The 14,569-nt window shown below is 55.8% G+C and overlaps 1 protein-coding gene across 4 annotated transcripts in view; it reads left to right on the top strand.

Moving 5' to 3' along the window:
• Window positions 1–14,279, top strand: part of SLC12A3 (solute carrier family 12 member 3) — a 35,778-nt gene extending 21,499 nt beyond the window's left edge. For 2 of the 4 annotated variants that reach the window (XM_078062380.1, XM_078062379.1), the window contains exons 20-26: window positions 195–243; window positions 891–994; window positions 2,119–2,230; window positions 4,794–4,880; window positions 7,798–7,933; window positions 9,411–9,478; window positions 13,688–14,279. In XM_078062380.1, the coding sequence (XP_077918506.1) occupies window positions 195–243; window positions 891–994; window positions 2,119–2,230; window positions 4,794–4,880; window positions 7,798–7,933; window positions 9,411–9,478; window positions 13,688–13,829 (698 nt within the window). In that variant the 3' untranslated portion in view covers window positions 13,830–14,279. Of the gene's footprint in view, window positions 1–194; window positions 273–890; window positions 995–2,118; window positions 2,231–4,793; window positions 4,881–7,797; window positions 7,934–9,410; window positions 9,479–13,687 lie in introns of all 4 variants that reach the window. The other 2 variants (XM_078062378.1, XM_036068951.2) reach the window with 1 other exon arrangement.
• The last annotated feature ends 290 nt before the right edge of the window (window positions 14,280–14,569 follow it).

The raw sequence follows: 14,569 nt of genomic DNA, 5'->3' as shown, positions 1-14,569 counted from the left end.
AGCCGGGGCGGGGGCAGGGGCGGGGGGCACTGGAGCGCCAAGGGCCGGGTCCAGGGGCAGGCAGGGGCCAGATGAGGGGAAGGTGAGGAGTCAGGACTTTCCTCCTAGTGTAAGGGGTAGCCTGGGAGAGGAGGAAGCCAGAAGTGCCCCAGGTTGGGGAGAGCCCGGGAACAAAGCTGCCCCCTCTCTTGCAGTTAACCCAGTGTTTGACCCAGCGGAGGATGGCAAAGAAACCAGCACCAGCGGGGCCAGGCCATCTGTCTCAGGCACACGTCAGTCCGCACCCCACTCAGAGGCTCGGGATGCTCTCAATGTTGTGGGGCAGCGAGTGGTGGGCCATGAGCAAACCTGGTCATGGGCAGGAGGTGCCCGAGACCCTTGGGGTTGGGTAACCCCAAGGTTACCAGGGCAGATGGGCTTGGGCAGTATTCGACATTGCAGTCCTCCTCAGGAACCCACCTGGCATTGTGGGTACCCGCCCAGCTGGCTCCAGGGCCCATGTGTGAGACCCCTCCCAGGGCCCCCTGGCCAGGCTCAGGGGTGACAGGCAGGGAGGAGAGGAGTAGGCTTCTCCTTCAGTCCCTTCCCACTGCTGCCCTGGGAGGCAGGGGAATAAGGGAGGGGCGCGGCCGGGACTGCACGTCCGGGACCCCGGCTCCTGGTCTACCTGGCTGAGAATCGGGTTTCGGGGTCTCACTGTCCGAAGAGCCAGCGGTGGAGCTCTGGGCCAGTCCCCACCATGCACGCCCTCAGCAGGGTGCTTCCTGCCCCACGTGTGCGTAGCGCAGGTGACAGCGAGCCCACCTCGCGGGGCAGCTGGCTCCATTTTCAGACAGAGTCAGGCATTTGAAGATGTGCTGCTCCGAGGTGACCAGCCCCTCTGCTCCCACAGTGGACCCCGAGGCCCTGGTGCGGGAGGAGCAGGCCAGCACCATCTTCCAGTCTGAGCAGGGCAAGAAGAGCATCGACATCTACTGGCTCTTTGATGACGGAGGTCAGTGCCCCCCCTGGTCACCAGCTCTCCCCGGGGCCGCCTTCCCTCTGCCCTTCCTGGCCGCTCTGGACAAGGCCCCTGCAGGGACCACAGAGCCCAGCGAAGGGGACTAGGGACCTCTGGGCTTGGGGAAGCCTGGCTGGGCCCCTCTTCTTGGCTGTAAAATGGGGGACTTTGTCGGAGGAACTGAGGTCAGCGTGGGATGGAACGTTCAGACGAGATGGGCCTTTGGGGGTCACAGGCCCCTGCCATAAACAGGGGAAGCTGTAGGAATGTTCTTCACTTCCCAAAAAATACGCTCTCTCCCATTTTTCTTAAGACACATGCCTCTCGGCTTTATTGTTGCACCCCTGATGGAGCCCAGCCTAGACAGAAAAAGCTTCTGCTCCAGGAGCACGTATCCTCTGTAGACTGAACACTTACTACACACTTGACACTAAGTGCAATCCCTAGGCAGGAACTATTATGAGACCCCTTTACAAAGAAGGAAACTGAGGCACAGAGCCATGAAGTAACTGGTCAATTGGTCCAGGGTTGCACAGTGATAAGGGACAGCTGGTCTTTGGCCTCATGTGGAGAGATGACAAGGAGGGATGAGGGTTCCCACCTACTGGTCAAGTCTTTAATCTTCAAAAAAAAAATGCCAGCAATCCAGATTTTTTTTTTTTTAAGATTTTATTTATTTATTTGACAGAGAGAGACACAGCGAGAGAGGGAACACAAGCAGGGGGAGTGGGAGAGGGAGAAGCAGACTCCCCACTGAGCAGGGAGCCCGATGTGGGGCTCGATCCCAGGACCCTGGGATCATGACCTGAGCCGAAGGCAGATGCTTAACGACTGAGCCACCCAGGTGCCCCAGCCAGCAATCTAGATTTTCACGTGAAAATCCCCCAATTATTAAATGCCAGCTCACGGATTTAAAAACATCATGCAGGCCACATGAACCCTAGCCCAGAGAGCCCCGTGCGCCGCCTTGGTTTAGTCTAGCACCCTCATTACATAGTTGGGTAAACTGAGGTCCAAAGAGAGGAAGAGGCGTGCCAGTGGCAGATGGGGCAGGAACCCAGAGGGTGCTCTATCTTGAGAGCAGCTCCCCCTTGATTTACGGGGACCCTCCTTGCCAGGCCTCACCCTCCTCATCCCCTATCTTCTCGGCCGCAAGAAGAGATGGAGCAAATGCAGGATCCGCGTGTTCGTGGGGGGCCAGATCAACAGGATGGACCAGGAGAGAAAGGCGTAAGTGGGGAGCGCTGGTGGGGGGTCGCGCAAGACCAGCGCCATCCCAGCTCTGCCCAGGGTGCCCCCTCTTGCTCTCCCCCACCTGCGCCCCCCCCGCCCAGGTGGCCTCAGCTCTCTCCAGGTCACAGCAGTGGGGAGGGAGCTCTGGGCAGGAGCAGGTTTCTGTCCATTTTGGAAGTTGTTTTGCTGTCCCATGCCCCCTTTAATAAGACGCAGACGCCCTAGTTCCAGCCATGACGGGGAGGAGTGTTACATTTTAAAGCCACAAATCTGCTCAAGGAGAAACCTGTGTGAAGTGAAGGACAGAGAAGGCCTTTCCTGCTGAGAAATGAGGTGGGGCTGAGGATCCTTCAGGGCAACCCCCCCCAAGCTTAGGATGCTGTCCCTGGTGAGACAAGAGGTGACATTAGTGGCCAGGAGTTGGGGCAGCAAATCCCACTGGATTTCTTGGTGAAAAGTGACTTTTTTTTTTTAAAGATTTTATTTATTTGACAGAGAGAGACACAGCAAGAGAGGGAACACAAGTAGGCGGAGTGGGAGAGGGAGAAGCAGGCTTCCCGCGGAGCAGGGAGCCCGATGCTGGGCTCTATCCCAGGACCCTGGGATCATGACCTGAGCCGAAAGCAGATGCTTAACGACTGAGCCACCCAGGCGCCCCGAGAAGTGACTTTTGATTCTCTTCCAACCGTGCGGCTCATTCCGCAGGAGAAGGGCTCTCTGCTCGGGAACCCATGCTAGTCTGTCTCCGCCAGAGAGGACAGGCCTGGCCGAGGAGTTTGGCGGGCAACAGCAGAATTTAGTTCAACCAGCCAGAATTTAGTCACGTTTGTTTATTTACTTGGGTTTTATTGATCGCCTCTTTCTGGCAAGAGATGCTGGTTTTCTGTTGAAAATCGCCATAGGAAATTTCAAGATGTGGCTAAGGAAGAATGTGAGTTGATTTAAGCTGAAAAGGAAGTAAATGGTCAAGGCAGGGAGACAGGTGTGCCTAGAGTTGGGCAACGGCCTTGGGAGGTGGAAGGTTGTGGGATGGAAGACCACTAGAGGGGGTGGCTGGGTAGGAACAATGGGTGGCTTGCTCAAGGTCGTGCGATGAATTAGCCAAAGAGAAGAAACTCTGCCCGGCCTCTGGTGCTCTTAGCAACAGTCCCACCCTGATGCCCCAAGGTCAGGACCCTGGGGCCTGTGTCCCCATGACCCCTTCTCAGTCACCCCCCGTGTGAGTTAAAGGCAACCAGCAATCCCATCTCCTGGTCCTCACCCCTGCTGAGAACCTCTGCCCCAGAAGGCCTTTCTCAGCAGTGCCGAGGAAATCAGCGTCTGGCCTCGCTGTGATGTCCAGAAGATAAAGAAGTCAGGGAGGCCGCTTCGCCGGCTCAGCTTTCTGTTGCAGTCCCGGATGCAAGCCCCGGGCTCGGCAGGTTTAGTGGAGCTCAAGGCCATGGCACCATGGGCTCACGGGTTGTCCGGCACGCGAAGGTTGTGGAATGTCCTCTGCCTCCCAACTGTCCTTCAGCCAGGCCAAGCCCTCTGGCCTCCTTGTGACCCCGAGGCCAGGCTGGCGCTGCCTCTGGCCGGGGCCCTGCCCAGGCCCGCCACCCCGTGCTACATACTAGCACATCTGCTCACAGCTCTGCTTTCCTGATTTCCCTCCCAAGTTCGGGACCAGCAGCGGCTTGATGGCTGGGCTGTGGCCTGGTCCTTAAGGTTTATCCCTGGCCCCTGCCCCCCACCCAGCCAGCCACTCACTGCTCCCGCCCCACCTCCTACACCCCCATGCCCTCACTCATTTGGACTTCCCACCCCCATGCACTCAAACCCTGCCAACTTGTTCTGGGGTATCCCCATGTACTTGGCTAGAGCCAAGGCAGGTGTATTATTTAGAAGTCTCCTTGGCTGATTCCACTGTGGACACCCCCACCTCACCCCCTTTGGCCTGTCATAATCTTGCACACCATGCACTATCCAGCTAGATTGCCACCTCCTCTGTGAAGCCTTCCCTGACTGCCACCAACCACAGACGGCGTCTCCTCCCGTTACATGCAAAGTCAGTGCCACATGGCTCGCTCCTACCGGTTCTATACTTCGTTCATGGGTGTCATCTCTGTTTCTGCAGCCCACCCTGCAATTTCCTGTGGTTTACCTTCCATCCCTTAGACCCTTGCTCCTCAAAGTGTTCTCTGTGGATCAGCGGCATCACATCACCTGGGAGCTTGTCAGAATGCAGAATCCCAGGCCCCACCCCAGACCAGATGAATCAGACTCTGTATTGTACCAAGGTCCCTGGAAGATGTATAGACATTAAAATGTAAGGTGTGCTAGTCCAGAGATGGCCACCGGGTACTTGGGGAAATACTGCTCAATCACTTTTCCTTATCGCTTTTCATCCTCTGACCTACTTTATCAATATTCATCTCTTGTCCGCCCCTGCCCAGGTGAGAACGTAAACTCCCTGAGGCCAGGGTGTGATCTGTTGTACTCACTGCTGCGTCCTCTGGAGACATTCAGTACAAATTCACTGAATGGAAGAATATGCATTTAAAAAATCTCCATCTTCCAGGATCATTTCCCTGTTGAGCAAGTTCCGACTGGGATTCCATGAAGTTCACGTCCTTCCTGACATCAACCAGAAGCCGCGGGCTGAGCAGTAAGTTCTCTGTGTTGACTTACTTCCCAGGCAGAAGGGCCCGCTGTGTGCCCCGCACACCCCTGTGTCTGGTGCGCCTCGGGGAGAGGCGCCGCCAGCCACCTGGACAGGGCTCAGGGGAGGAAGGAGGAAGGTGAGGATTTTGCAGCCCTTTATCTTCCCTGTCAGGGTTTCTTTCTTTGCATATCAGAGCTCTGGTCTTTGCCAGAAACACACCTGGGCTGGAGGACAGGGAATGTTCACACTTGTGCAAGTGTTTTAAAGCTGGTGCAAGTCTCAGCTGTTCTGCCACTCGAGGGAAGGCAGGTGTTTCATCCTCAAGGGACCCCACCCCCACCCACCCCACGGATCTGGGGGGAGGGACGGGGGGACAGCGGTCTCTGGCTTCACACTTCACACTGCTTGCTACTCATAAATTTCTAAAGTTTCTCCAGCACCCTGAAGGGTTGTCATAAAGCAGTGGTTCTCAAACTTCGGCCTGTGTCAGAATCACATGGAGGGCTTATGAAAACACAGCTTGCTGAGCCCCGCTCCTCCCGCCCCACCCCGCCCCACCCCGCCCCAAGATTCTGAGTCAGTAGGTCTGGGGTAGCGCCTGAGAACCTGCATTCCTAACAAGCTCTCAGGGGCTGGTCCCGGCACTTCATTTGGAGAACCACTGTCTTAAGGACAGTCTGTATAAAGTGCTTAACACAGTATCCAGCCCCGAGTCAGTGTTAGTAAATGCTGGATTGATGGCTTCTGCCTCCTCATGGCTTCCGAGCTCTAGACCTTGACCTTTTCATGAGGTCTCGGCTCCACTATAGACTTGCTTCCTTCTCTAATCCTTGCCTAACTGAAGTTCTTGAAAAAGGAACTGCAACTGGCCCAGCTCAGCCCTGCCCGCGGGGCCCAGGTAGAGGTCGCCACAAAGCCTCTTTCTTGGCTACCTTTGCTCCAGTTGGCCATGACCAGGGCTTGCAGAGTCACATGCCCAGAAACACATGGCTGGAGGGCAGGGGCCATGGCAGAGGCACGTCCCTTCCACGGGGCTGAGGGATACTGGAGCAAACAGAACCGAAGATGCAAAGGCCCTGAGGCAGAAGCATGGCAGCCACAGCCCCTGATGTTATTTCCATGAACACACTGGTGCTGGGAGTGGGGAAAACGTTGACGGGTCTGGGCCATAACTCTCCTCCTGCCCCCATGCACCAGCAGGCTCACGGACTTTAAGCAAATCCCCGTGTGAACTTTTAGCTACCCTCAATGGCGGTCCGAAGGGATGATGACTCACCTGCTCAATGATTCAATTCCCTAGTCTGAAACTAAGACATTTATAATCGGGCTTGCTTTCTGTAAATCCATGTACATGAGGTTTCCCAGCCCTCCCTCTCCTCAGTAAAGTCAGGTCCGTCCTGACCTCTTACCTCTCCCTTATATTCCCCATTGCCTGGAGAGGGCAGGACCTGGTCCGCGGTGACGGACACATCGGCTCCTACCATGTGCCGGGGCGGAGAGGAGTAAATCAGAGCCCCAGGCCGCCGGGGATTATGCCGACCCCAGTGTAGGCGGGAGGAATCCAGAGCCACGGGAGGAGCGTGGCAGAGACGCACCAGAAAGCACGAGAGAATGCAGCTGGGCTGTTTCTGTTGGTGGAGGAGAAATGACTTAAGACATCTGGGCATCCTTCCCCGTGGGAGGAGCTCGAGAGCAGGCCCACAGACCCCATGCGGCAGCCCTGATCTTTAAAACCCCAGCCTTGGCCCTTCTCTGCCTTCACTTCCGGGCCCGCTCTCTCCTCCCTCGCTCAGCCAAACTTCTCCAAAGAGATCAACACTCTTTGCAGCCACTTCCTCACGGAGATCCCCCTCGCCGGTGTCATCACTGGCCTCCGCCTCACCCACAGAACCCCTTTCTGGGCTCATCTTCCTCTGCCTCTCCGCTGCATCCCACACAGTTTCCCTCTTGAGACAGTTCTTCCTTTGGCTTCGGAGGCTTCAGCCTCCACAGGATTCCTCCTACCTCAGCGACCCTTCTTTTGGTTCCGTTTGCTGGTTAGTCCTCCTTTTTCTGAGCGACACTTGCCAGCATCTTTGGGATTCGGCCCTGGACCTTTTTCTCTTGACTCTGTCCCCAGTGTGAGCTCCTCCATCCATATGGCTGCAGGGGGCTTCATCTGAGGGCTGACCAGTCTGAATTTCTATTTTTAATCCTGAAAGTCAAGTCATACAGAACAGCCTCCAGCAGCTCCCCATCTCACTCAGGGCAAATAGCGAAGGCCTGCGTGGTCTAGGCTCTCACACTCGTGTGTCCTCACCTCACCCCACTTTCCTCTGCCCTCGCCTTGCTCTAGCCATACTGGCTCCTTTGCTGCTCCTCAAAGAGACCGAACACGCTTCTGCCTCAGGGCCTTTGCACCTTCAGCTCTGTGTGCTCCAGCACCCCCTGGCCTGTGAAGAGCTGGCTTCAGAAGGACAGCCATCCTTCAGCTTCAGGGAGGCCTTCCTTGCCCCAAATATTTCCAGTCCTGGTACTCGGTCTGTGCTTTCTTCATAAAGCTCGTGATCTATATTTGCCTGTTTATTGCCCAGCAGATGGTGAGCTCCGTAGATAGAGGACATTGTAGGGTTTTTTGTTCAGGTGTGTAGTGCAGAGCCTGGCGCAGGATAGTTAGTGCTCAGGAACCACCCAGGGAATGGTCGGGTGGGTGGAGGTGGGTCCCAGGCCAGGCGTTGTGGACAACTTACAGAAGTTCAGTGGAATGCCAGACCCAATGGGTCAGTGCTGATTTCTACATGGAAGCCGCTTTGATGTAAACCACAGCGGCAGAATGCGTTCAACCTGAAAAGCATGTCCCTGTGGCGCCCATCTCCATCTCCCTTGGGGGACCTGGTTCTCCTGGAAACTGGGCTGTCTCACCTGCTCTCTCTGTCCCAAGCACCAAGCGGTTTGAGGACATGATTGCGCCCTTCCGCCTGAATGACGGCTTCAAGGACGAGGCCACTGTCACAGAGATGAGGCGGGACTGCCCCTGGAAGATCTCAGATGAGGAGATTAACAAGAACAGAGTCAAGGTACCCAAGAGAGAAGGGCCTGGCTGGGGTGGGGTGCGGGTCAAGGCGCTCCTCTGGGTCAGGGCCATGTGCCCCATCTGTCCTGAGCTTCCTTAACCCCCTCCCCTTGACCATCCCCCTCCACCATGCCCCGGCCTCTGAGGTATCCTCAAGCCACAGATGCTGGGTAAATGAGCTGTGGAACTCAGAGCCGTTCTTGGCATGAGTCATGCCCCGCTGTGGCGATGGACTGGTGGGAGCTCCCCCTCTTCCCCTCTCTGCCTGGTGGAAGGGCTTCACAGCACAGTTGGCGAAGGTCAAGGTAGAACTTGCGCTGTGGGCCAACAAAGCTGCTTAATGGTTCCCCTTAGCCTGCGGGCCCCCCCCACATGTAGCCTAAAATCATGGCCACCCCTGCCCAGATAACATCTTCTAGATTCTTCAAGGCCTAAAGGAGGGTAGTGGCTGCCATGGCCACTTTAAGATGGGGTGAGCAGTTCTGCTCCCTGTGCTCCAGGTCAGTGGTCCCCCACCCCCACTTTGCCCTCAGAGGACATTTGACAATGTGTCCGTTTGTCACTGGCGAGTGGGATTGCTACTGTCACTTAGTGAGTAGAAGCCTGGAACGCTCTTAAACATCCTACAACTCACAGGACAGTTCCCACGACAAAGAATTATTCTCCCCAAAATGTCACCACTGTAGGGTCTGGAGTCTGTGATCTCAGTGAACTCACTTCCTCGACATTTTCTATTCTCTCAAATGGGGTGTCCTCCCACAGTCAGACTCTGAGTGTCAATCATGTCTGAACAATCTGGAGACAGGCCTTGGGGTGGGAGGGAGTCTCCCCCACAACCCAATCTTACATAAGCTTTAGGGAATTCTGGTCTGTCAGCCCTGAGACCCTGCCCCAGAGGGCTCACAGCTCCTTGGAAAATGCTGGATAAAGTGTAGTGTCCAAAGAAGGGTCTGGCCTGGACTGTTATGGAGGGGGAGGTGGCACATTCCGCCTCTGCTCTGAGTCTACCTTATCAAGTGCCTTCCGAGTGCCAGCCCTCGACATCCGCGTGTTTTTGCCTGGGTTATCTCCCTCAGTGCTGCCCACATCCCCCCATACGATAATGGGATTATCGTACCCATTTTACAGTGAAGACAGTGAAGCTCGGGGAGGCCACGTGCTTTGCTCGGGTCCTCTCTGCTGTGAGCTCTCAGGACTGAGTTGTGGACCCAGGTCACCCCACACCACGGAATGTGCTCTCTCTCCCAGCTAGCCCCACCCCCCACCCCCAGTCATGGAAATAAAGTCTGGCAAAGAAAAGCCAAGGAGGGTTTCCCAAGGAGGTGGACTTGGCACTCTGTTACCCTGAGGGTCCCCTTCCGTCTCGGAGGAAGGGGAGTCTGTAATACTTGAGGGGGAAGAATTCGTGCATCTGGTCTGGGCTTGTCGGGGACCACTCTTGAGGATGTGGGCAGTGACCCCGTGGCTTCTCCTTGCTCCAGTCCCTCCGGCAGGTGAGGCTGAACGAGATTCTGCAGGATTCCTCCCGGGACGCCGCTCTGGTGGTCATGTAAGTAGCCGCCGCTGGGAGGGGAAGGCTGTCCCCGAGGCCCAGGATGTCCGCTCTGGGAAGGGGCTCAGGAGGTGCGCGCCGGCTGAGGGCCCGAGCCCTCCCCCAAAGCTCCAGGGAACGCCGCCCAGGTGGCTTGTTGGCACGTGGCTGGGCCTGCCCCCGCTTGGCTCCCCTCACCTGAGCGCCAGTTGGCAGAGGTCTAGGACCTCACCCGTCTCCGGCCTCGCCGGCTCCCCTCCCCACCGTTTGCCCTTGGTCGCCACCTTTCCCTGCCACACTCAGCTTGGCAAAGACGACCCCGCTCATTCCAGAAGAAAAGCGTTTCCTGGTTGTTTGGGAATCACCCAGGCCTCTTTGGCCATGGGCCACCCCCGGCTGCGGTGGGTGCCAAGCGCGGGCAGCGGCAGGAACGGGCCCTCGGCTGCGGCCGCCTGTGGCCCGCTCTGAGCGCCTTCTCGTGGGCAGGGGCCGAAGCCGAGGGGGTGGAAGGTGAGGGCGCAGGTGGCGGTGGGACAGAGGGTCCCAGAGGCCCGGAGGGAGAACACGGGCGGCCAGGCCCGCTGACCCCCCTCTCCCAGAGGAAGCCTAGCTCGGAGGGAGCGGGCGTACTTGGCAGGGCCCGTAACTGGCCTGGCTTTCCTGAGGGCCAGCCCCCTGGGAACTCCTCGGGATGGCCCAGAAGCCGGCACAACCTGTTTCCTCGTACCCTGAAACCAGGATCAAGCACACCACTGAGGGGCCCCAGCACCAAATGAAAAAGTGGGGCCCCTTGTTCAAAAATTATCAAGAATGGCAAGAAGGCAGCAGCGGAGGATGGAACCCAGCCTGGGGCCCTTCTAAGTGTTGTGGGGGGAGCATGTGACTTAACAGCTTGCACGCCCAGGAAGCCGGCTCTGCTCCCCGGGGCTCTGAGGGAGAGCATTTTTTTGGTACAAAGAAGTGCTTTGTGTTTCCTTGATGCGGGAACTGTGGTAAGAGAAAGGGCTGCGTTTCTCTGCAAGCCTCTGGCCAACACCCAGCAACCTAGGGCAGGGTTGGCCTGGGTTGTGGACCGGGTCAGAGTGCAAGACAGTGGCTTCATCCCGGGACGACTCCCCAGACCTTTCCTTGGGTGTGGTGCCCGGATGTGCCAAGCCACCTCTTCGTGAGGGCCAGCCCCGGTCAGAGAAGCAGGTTTGCGCTTTGTCTCCGCTCACCGTGCGGCCTTGGGCAAGTAATCCTACTCCTCTGCATCTCAATCTCCCTGATTATAGAGAAGGGTTAAACCTCATTATTTCCAAGGTTGTCCTTCACTCCAACATGCTATGATTTCTGAGGAAGAAAAAAAAATCCTCCCCTGCCTCAGGAGGAAAGATAAAATTACACTTTGCAGCATTTTGAAGAGCATACTCAGACCATTTTCTAGAGCAGGTTTGGGGCAGAACTTGGTTGTTTGCTGTCTACCCAACAGCAGTTTATCTGATTAATGGCCTATGTTTGGGTTCAGCTTCACCCTCGCAGCTGATAAACCAGCCTTATAAGATAATAAACCGGCCCAACAACCTTTGCCTAGACAAGCAACCTATTTCCGGTCTCCCTTTTGGGACTCGACCCCTCCCTTTTCCTATAAAGACACCCTCCTCAAAAGCAAATAATAATTGAAATAATAATAATCAACATCGCATTTTGTTGATTGAGCCACACTGGAGGCATGGGGTCTTAGTAATTTTCAAAACTCTGTGCAGTGGTTCTGTTTTACCCCCGTCTCCCCCACAATACACACACGTTGGAGAGAGGGAAACTGAGTCTCAGAGGAGTCAGGCAACTTGCCCGGGATCCCACAGCCGTGAAGTGAGGATTCGGTTTTCAAGCCTTGGATCCAGGTTAGAGCCAAGCCTGCCTTTCTTTGTGGCCAAGAGATGCAAATCTGAACAAAAAGTTCCTCTGTTCTGGAGCGGCTTTATTTCTGAAGATCCATGGCTGCCAGTGCACATATCCTGGGAGCAGGAGTTGGGGGTCGTTGGCTGGTGCAGGGGCAGAGTGCAAAGGGAGCCTGTCCCTCGGACGGGTGGATGGGTGGACAGGTGGACAGGCTCTGCTGGGGAAGGGGACATGATGCTGAAGCTTGAAAGGCCAGGGCAGGAGTGACAGGTGTCTCCTCGAGAATGCAGCCACCAGCCCCCTCGCAGCCTTTGAAATTTCTGAACTCAGTGCCAGAGAATGACGTAGGAGTTCCCGGAGAGCTTTGTTGACGACATAACCAAAACTTCAGCCCCACTGTGAAATCAGGAAAGTTTCGTTTTGATCTTTCCATTTCCCTTTCTCCTTGAGAGTCACCATACACAAACATGTTCTAACTAAGGCAAAGCAAGCTTCATGAAATACCCCTGTTCCTGTGGCCTTTCCCCGTCCCGGGGACCTTGCTTTTCTTTTCTTTTCTTTTTTTAAAAATACTTTTATTTATTTTAGAAAGAGAGAGAGCAGGGGGAGGAGCAGGAGAGGGAGAAGCAAACTCCATGCTGAGCGTGGAGCCCGACGCGGGGCTTGATCCCATGACCCTGAGATCATGACCTGAGCCAAAACCAAGAGTCAGATGCTCAACCGACTGCGCCACCCAGGCGCCCCGGGGACCTTGCTTTCTAAAGGAGGGTGGACGTGGTCCCAAGGGAGGCTTCGAGGATAGAATTTTAAGTAAGGGACAGGTGTCCAGGGCACCCTGTCAGCCTTCTCAGTGAGGGTCGCTGTGAGCAGAAGCATCTGGGGTGGGAGAATCCCACAAGCTGCTCACCAGCTTGTCGCTTGCTGCTGCTAAATCGCAGTAAGTGTGACAATAGCTTTTTGCACGAGGAGGTGCTTGCCAGGTGCTGGGCACTGCGGGCACCCTTTGTAGGCTCTGACCTCTTTGGAGCTCACTAATAGCCTCTGAGGGAGGTGTGTGTGTCCTCACCTCAGGGAAGGGAAAACAGAGGCTCAAGGCAGCGAGCCACCTGCCAAAGCCACGTGAGCCACATGGCCGAGGAGGGGCAACGCTGCTCCCAAGCTGCCCTGCGCCCAGAGCCCCGGCCCTGCGGCCAGAGTCGCTCAGCGCCTTCCTTTCTGCCCGGTGGCCTCGGCCGGGAAGAAGGCCAGCGCTGCAGGCCCTGCCCCGTCCCCCAGGGTTGTGTTCAAGTTCAGATGCAACAGTGGCCGGGGATGTCCTGTAGGAAAACAGACTGCAAAGGGCAGCCCTAACTTCACGTCCCGCCTGCCGGGCCTGGGACATACTGCCTTCTCCTGGAGTCAAGAGCAGGTCAGCTGCGGTCATCCTGAAGCATTTTTGGAATCCCAAGATGGTGAGAAAGTCACCTCCTGAAACAGCCGTGTTGATATGGCTCAATGGTGGCCCCAGGGCACCTCATTATCTGCACGACTTTGCCGTGTGGACAAGGGGCCCTCAGGGCAAGGGTGGAGTACTGGTCCCAGGGCCTCGCATACATGGTAGAAGGCAGGACAGGGACACTCAGCTGAAACGTGTGAGCAGATCACATCGTCGTGATTCGAGCAGCCCGAGGGGGAGAGACCCCCCCACTGTATCAGACTGCATTCTAGACGCAGGGAAAGGATAATGAGCGAGACAGACCTGGCCTGAACATAAAGTCGACTGGGGGAGACAGACAAAAAACAAACAAATGAAAAGAGGGTTTGGAGAGTGGGAAGGGCTGTGAGGACAATGAAACAGGGTGCTATGATAAAGAGAGACAGCAAGCCTGCTCTGGAAGGGGGTGATCCTAGAAGGAGGTGCAGGTGAACCAAGGCCTGGGTGATCTGAAGGAGCCAACCAGGTGGAAGGCGGGAGGCGCTGCCTTTTGGGTGGGGAGAGCTTCACATGCAAAGGCCCTGGGGCAGGAGCAAGCTTGCCATTTTTTTTCAGGAATGGAAGAAAGCCATTATGGCTGTAGGGTTGTAAGCGAGGCCGAGGGTAGAAGGAGGTGTGGTTGTGGATGTTGGTGGAGACCAGATCATGTGAGTCTTACAGGCCGTGGCTCTGTTTACACCAGCTTTGTGGCTGAAGGTACATTTGGAGTCAAGCTTTTAAGGAGAGCGGGAGGTCGTTCTTAGGGTGGCTAGGAAGAAGGAGCGCTGAAGGAGTCAGTAAACAGAGTTTCTGATCAGAAAGCGAATCACAGGCTGGGCTGTGTGGGGAGGGGCTCCTGCTAAGTGTTTATCTGCTGCTTCTTCTGCTCGCAGTACCCTGCCTATAGGGAGAAAGGGGAAGTGCCCGAGCTCGCTGTACATGGCCTGGTTGGAGACGCTGTCCCAGGACCTCCGACCTCCGGTCATCCTGATCCGAGGGAACCAGGAGAACGTGCTCACCTTTTACTGCCAGTAACTCCAGGCTGGGCCATGCCTGCCCACAGCTGAGGGCGCCCGGGACATCTGCCTGTCCGTGGGACAGACTCTCATGTCCTGTTGTACTTTAAGCATCTGATGATCCGACTGAAGAAGCTGGTAGATTTCCGAACTTTGGCTCGTCCCCACTCCCCTGGGACAGTCCTCTGGGCTTTGCTTTTATGGGCCAGAGAAGTAGCAGATGAAGTTGTGTGGAAACTTCTCTGGTGAATCCATTTTCCTTTTAAGTTTTCTTTTGATCTCGATTACAATGAATTAAGATTTCAGTCTTTGATTTTTTTTTTTAAAGATGTTATTTATTTATTTGAGAGAGAAAGAGAGAGAGCACAGGAGCAGGGGGAAGGGCAGAGGGAGAGGGAGAAGCAGACTCCCCGCTGAGCGGGGAGCCTGATGATGATGATGATGATGATGATGATGTTGATGGGCTCGATCCCAGGACCCCGGGATTATGACCTGAGCTGAAGGCAGATGCTTAACCCACTGAGCCGCCCAGGCGCCCCCAGTCTTTGATTTATATGCAAATTTGAGTCAGGGTGCTGAGTGTGAATGTGGCAGTTTCTAGGCCACCAGTCAGGAGGATGGGTGTCCTCCTGCAGCCCTTAGAAGGAGGAATCACAGGGTCCTTTGAGCCTCCATGATGCAAGTTTCTTTAACCGCTTCTCACTCTCTTCACTTTCAATAATGTATCTTCAGCCTTCGGGTTGGTTCTTTGGTAGATAA

The sequence above is a fragment of the Halichoerus grypus genome, chromosome 15, assembly GCF_964656455.1.
Source record: "Halichoerus grypus chromosome 15, mHalGry1.hap1.1, whole genome shotgun sequence".
Lineage (NCBI taxonomy): Eukaryota > Metazoa > Chordata > Mammalia > Carnivora > Phocidae > Halichoerus > Halichoerus grypus.
This window is presented reverse-complemented; position numbering and strand designations above follow the sequence as displayed.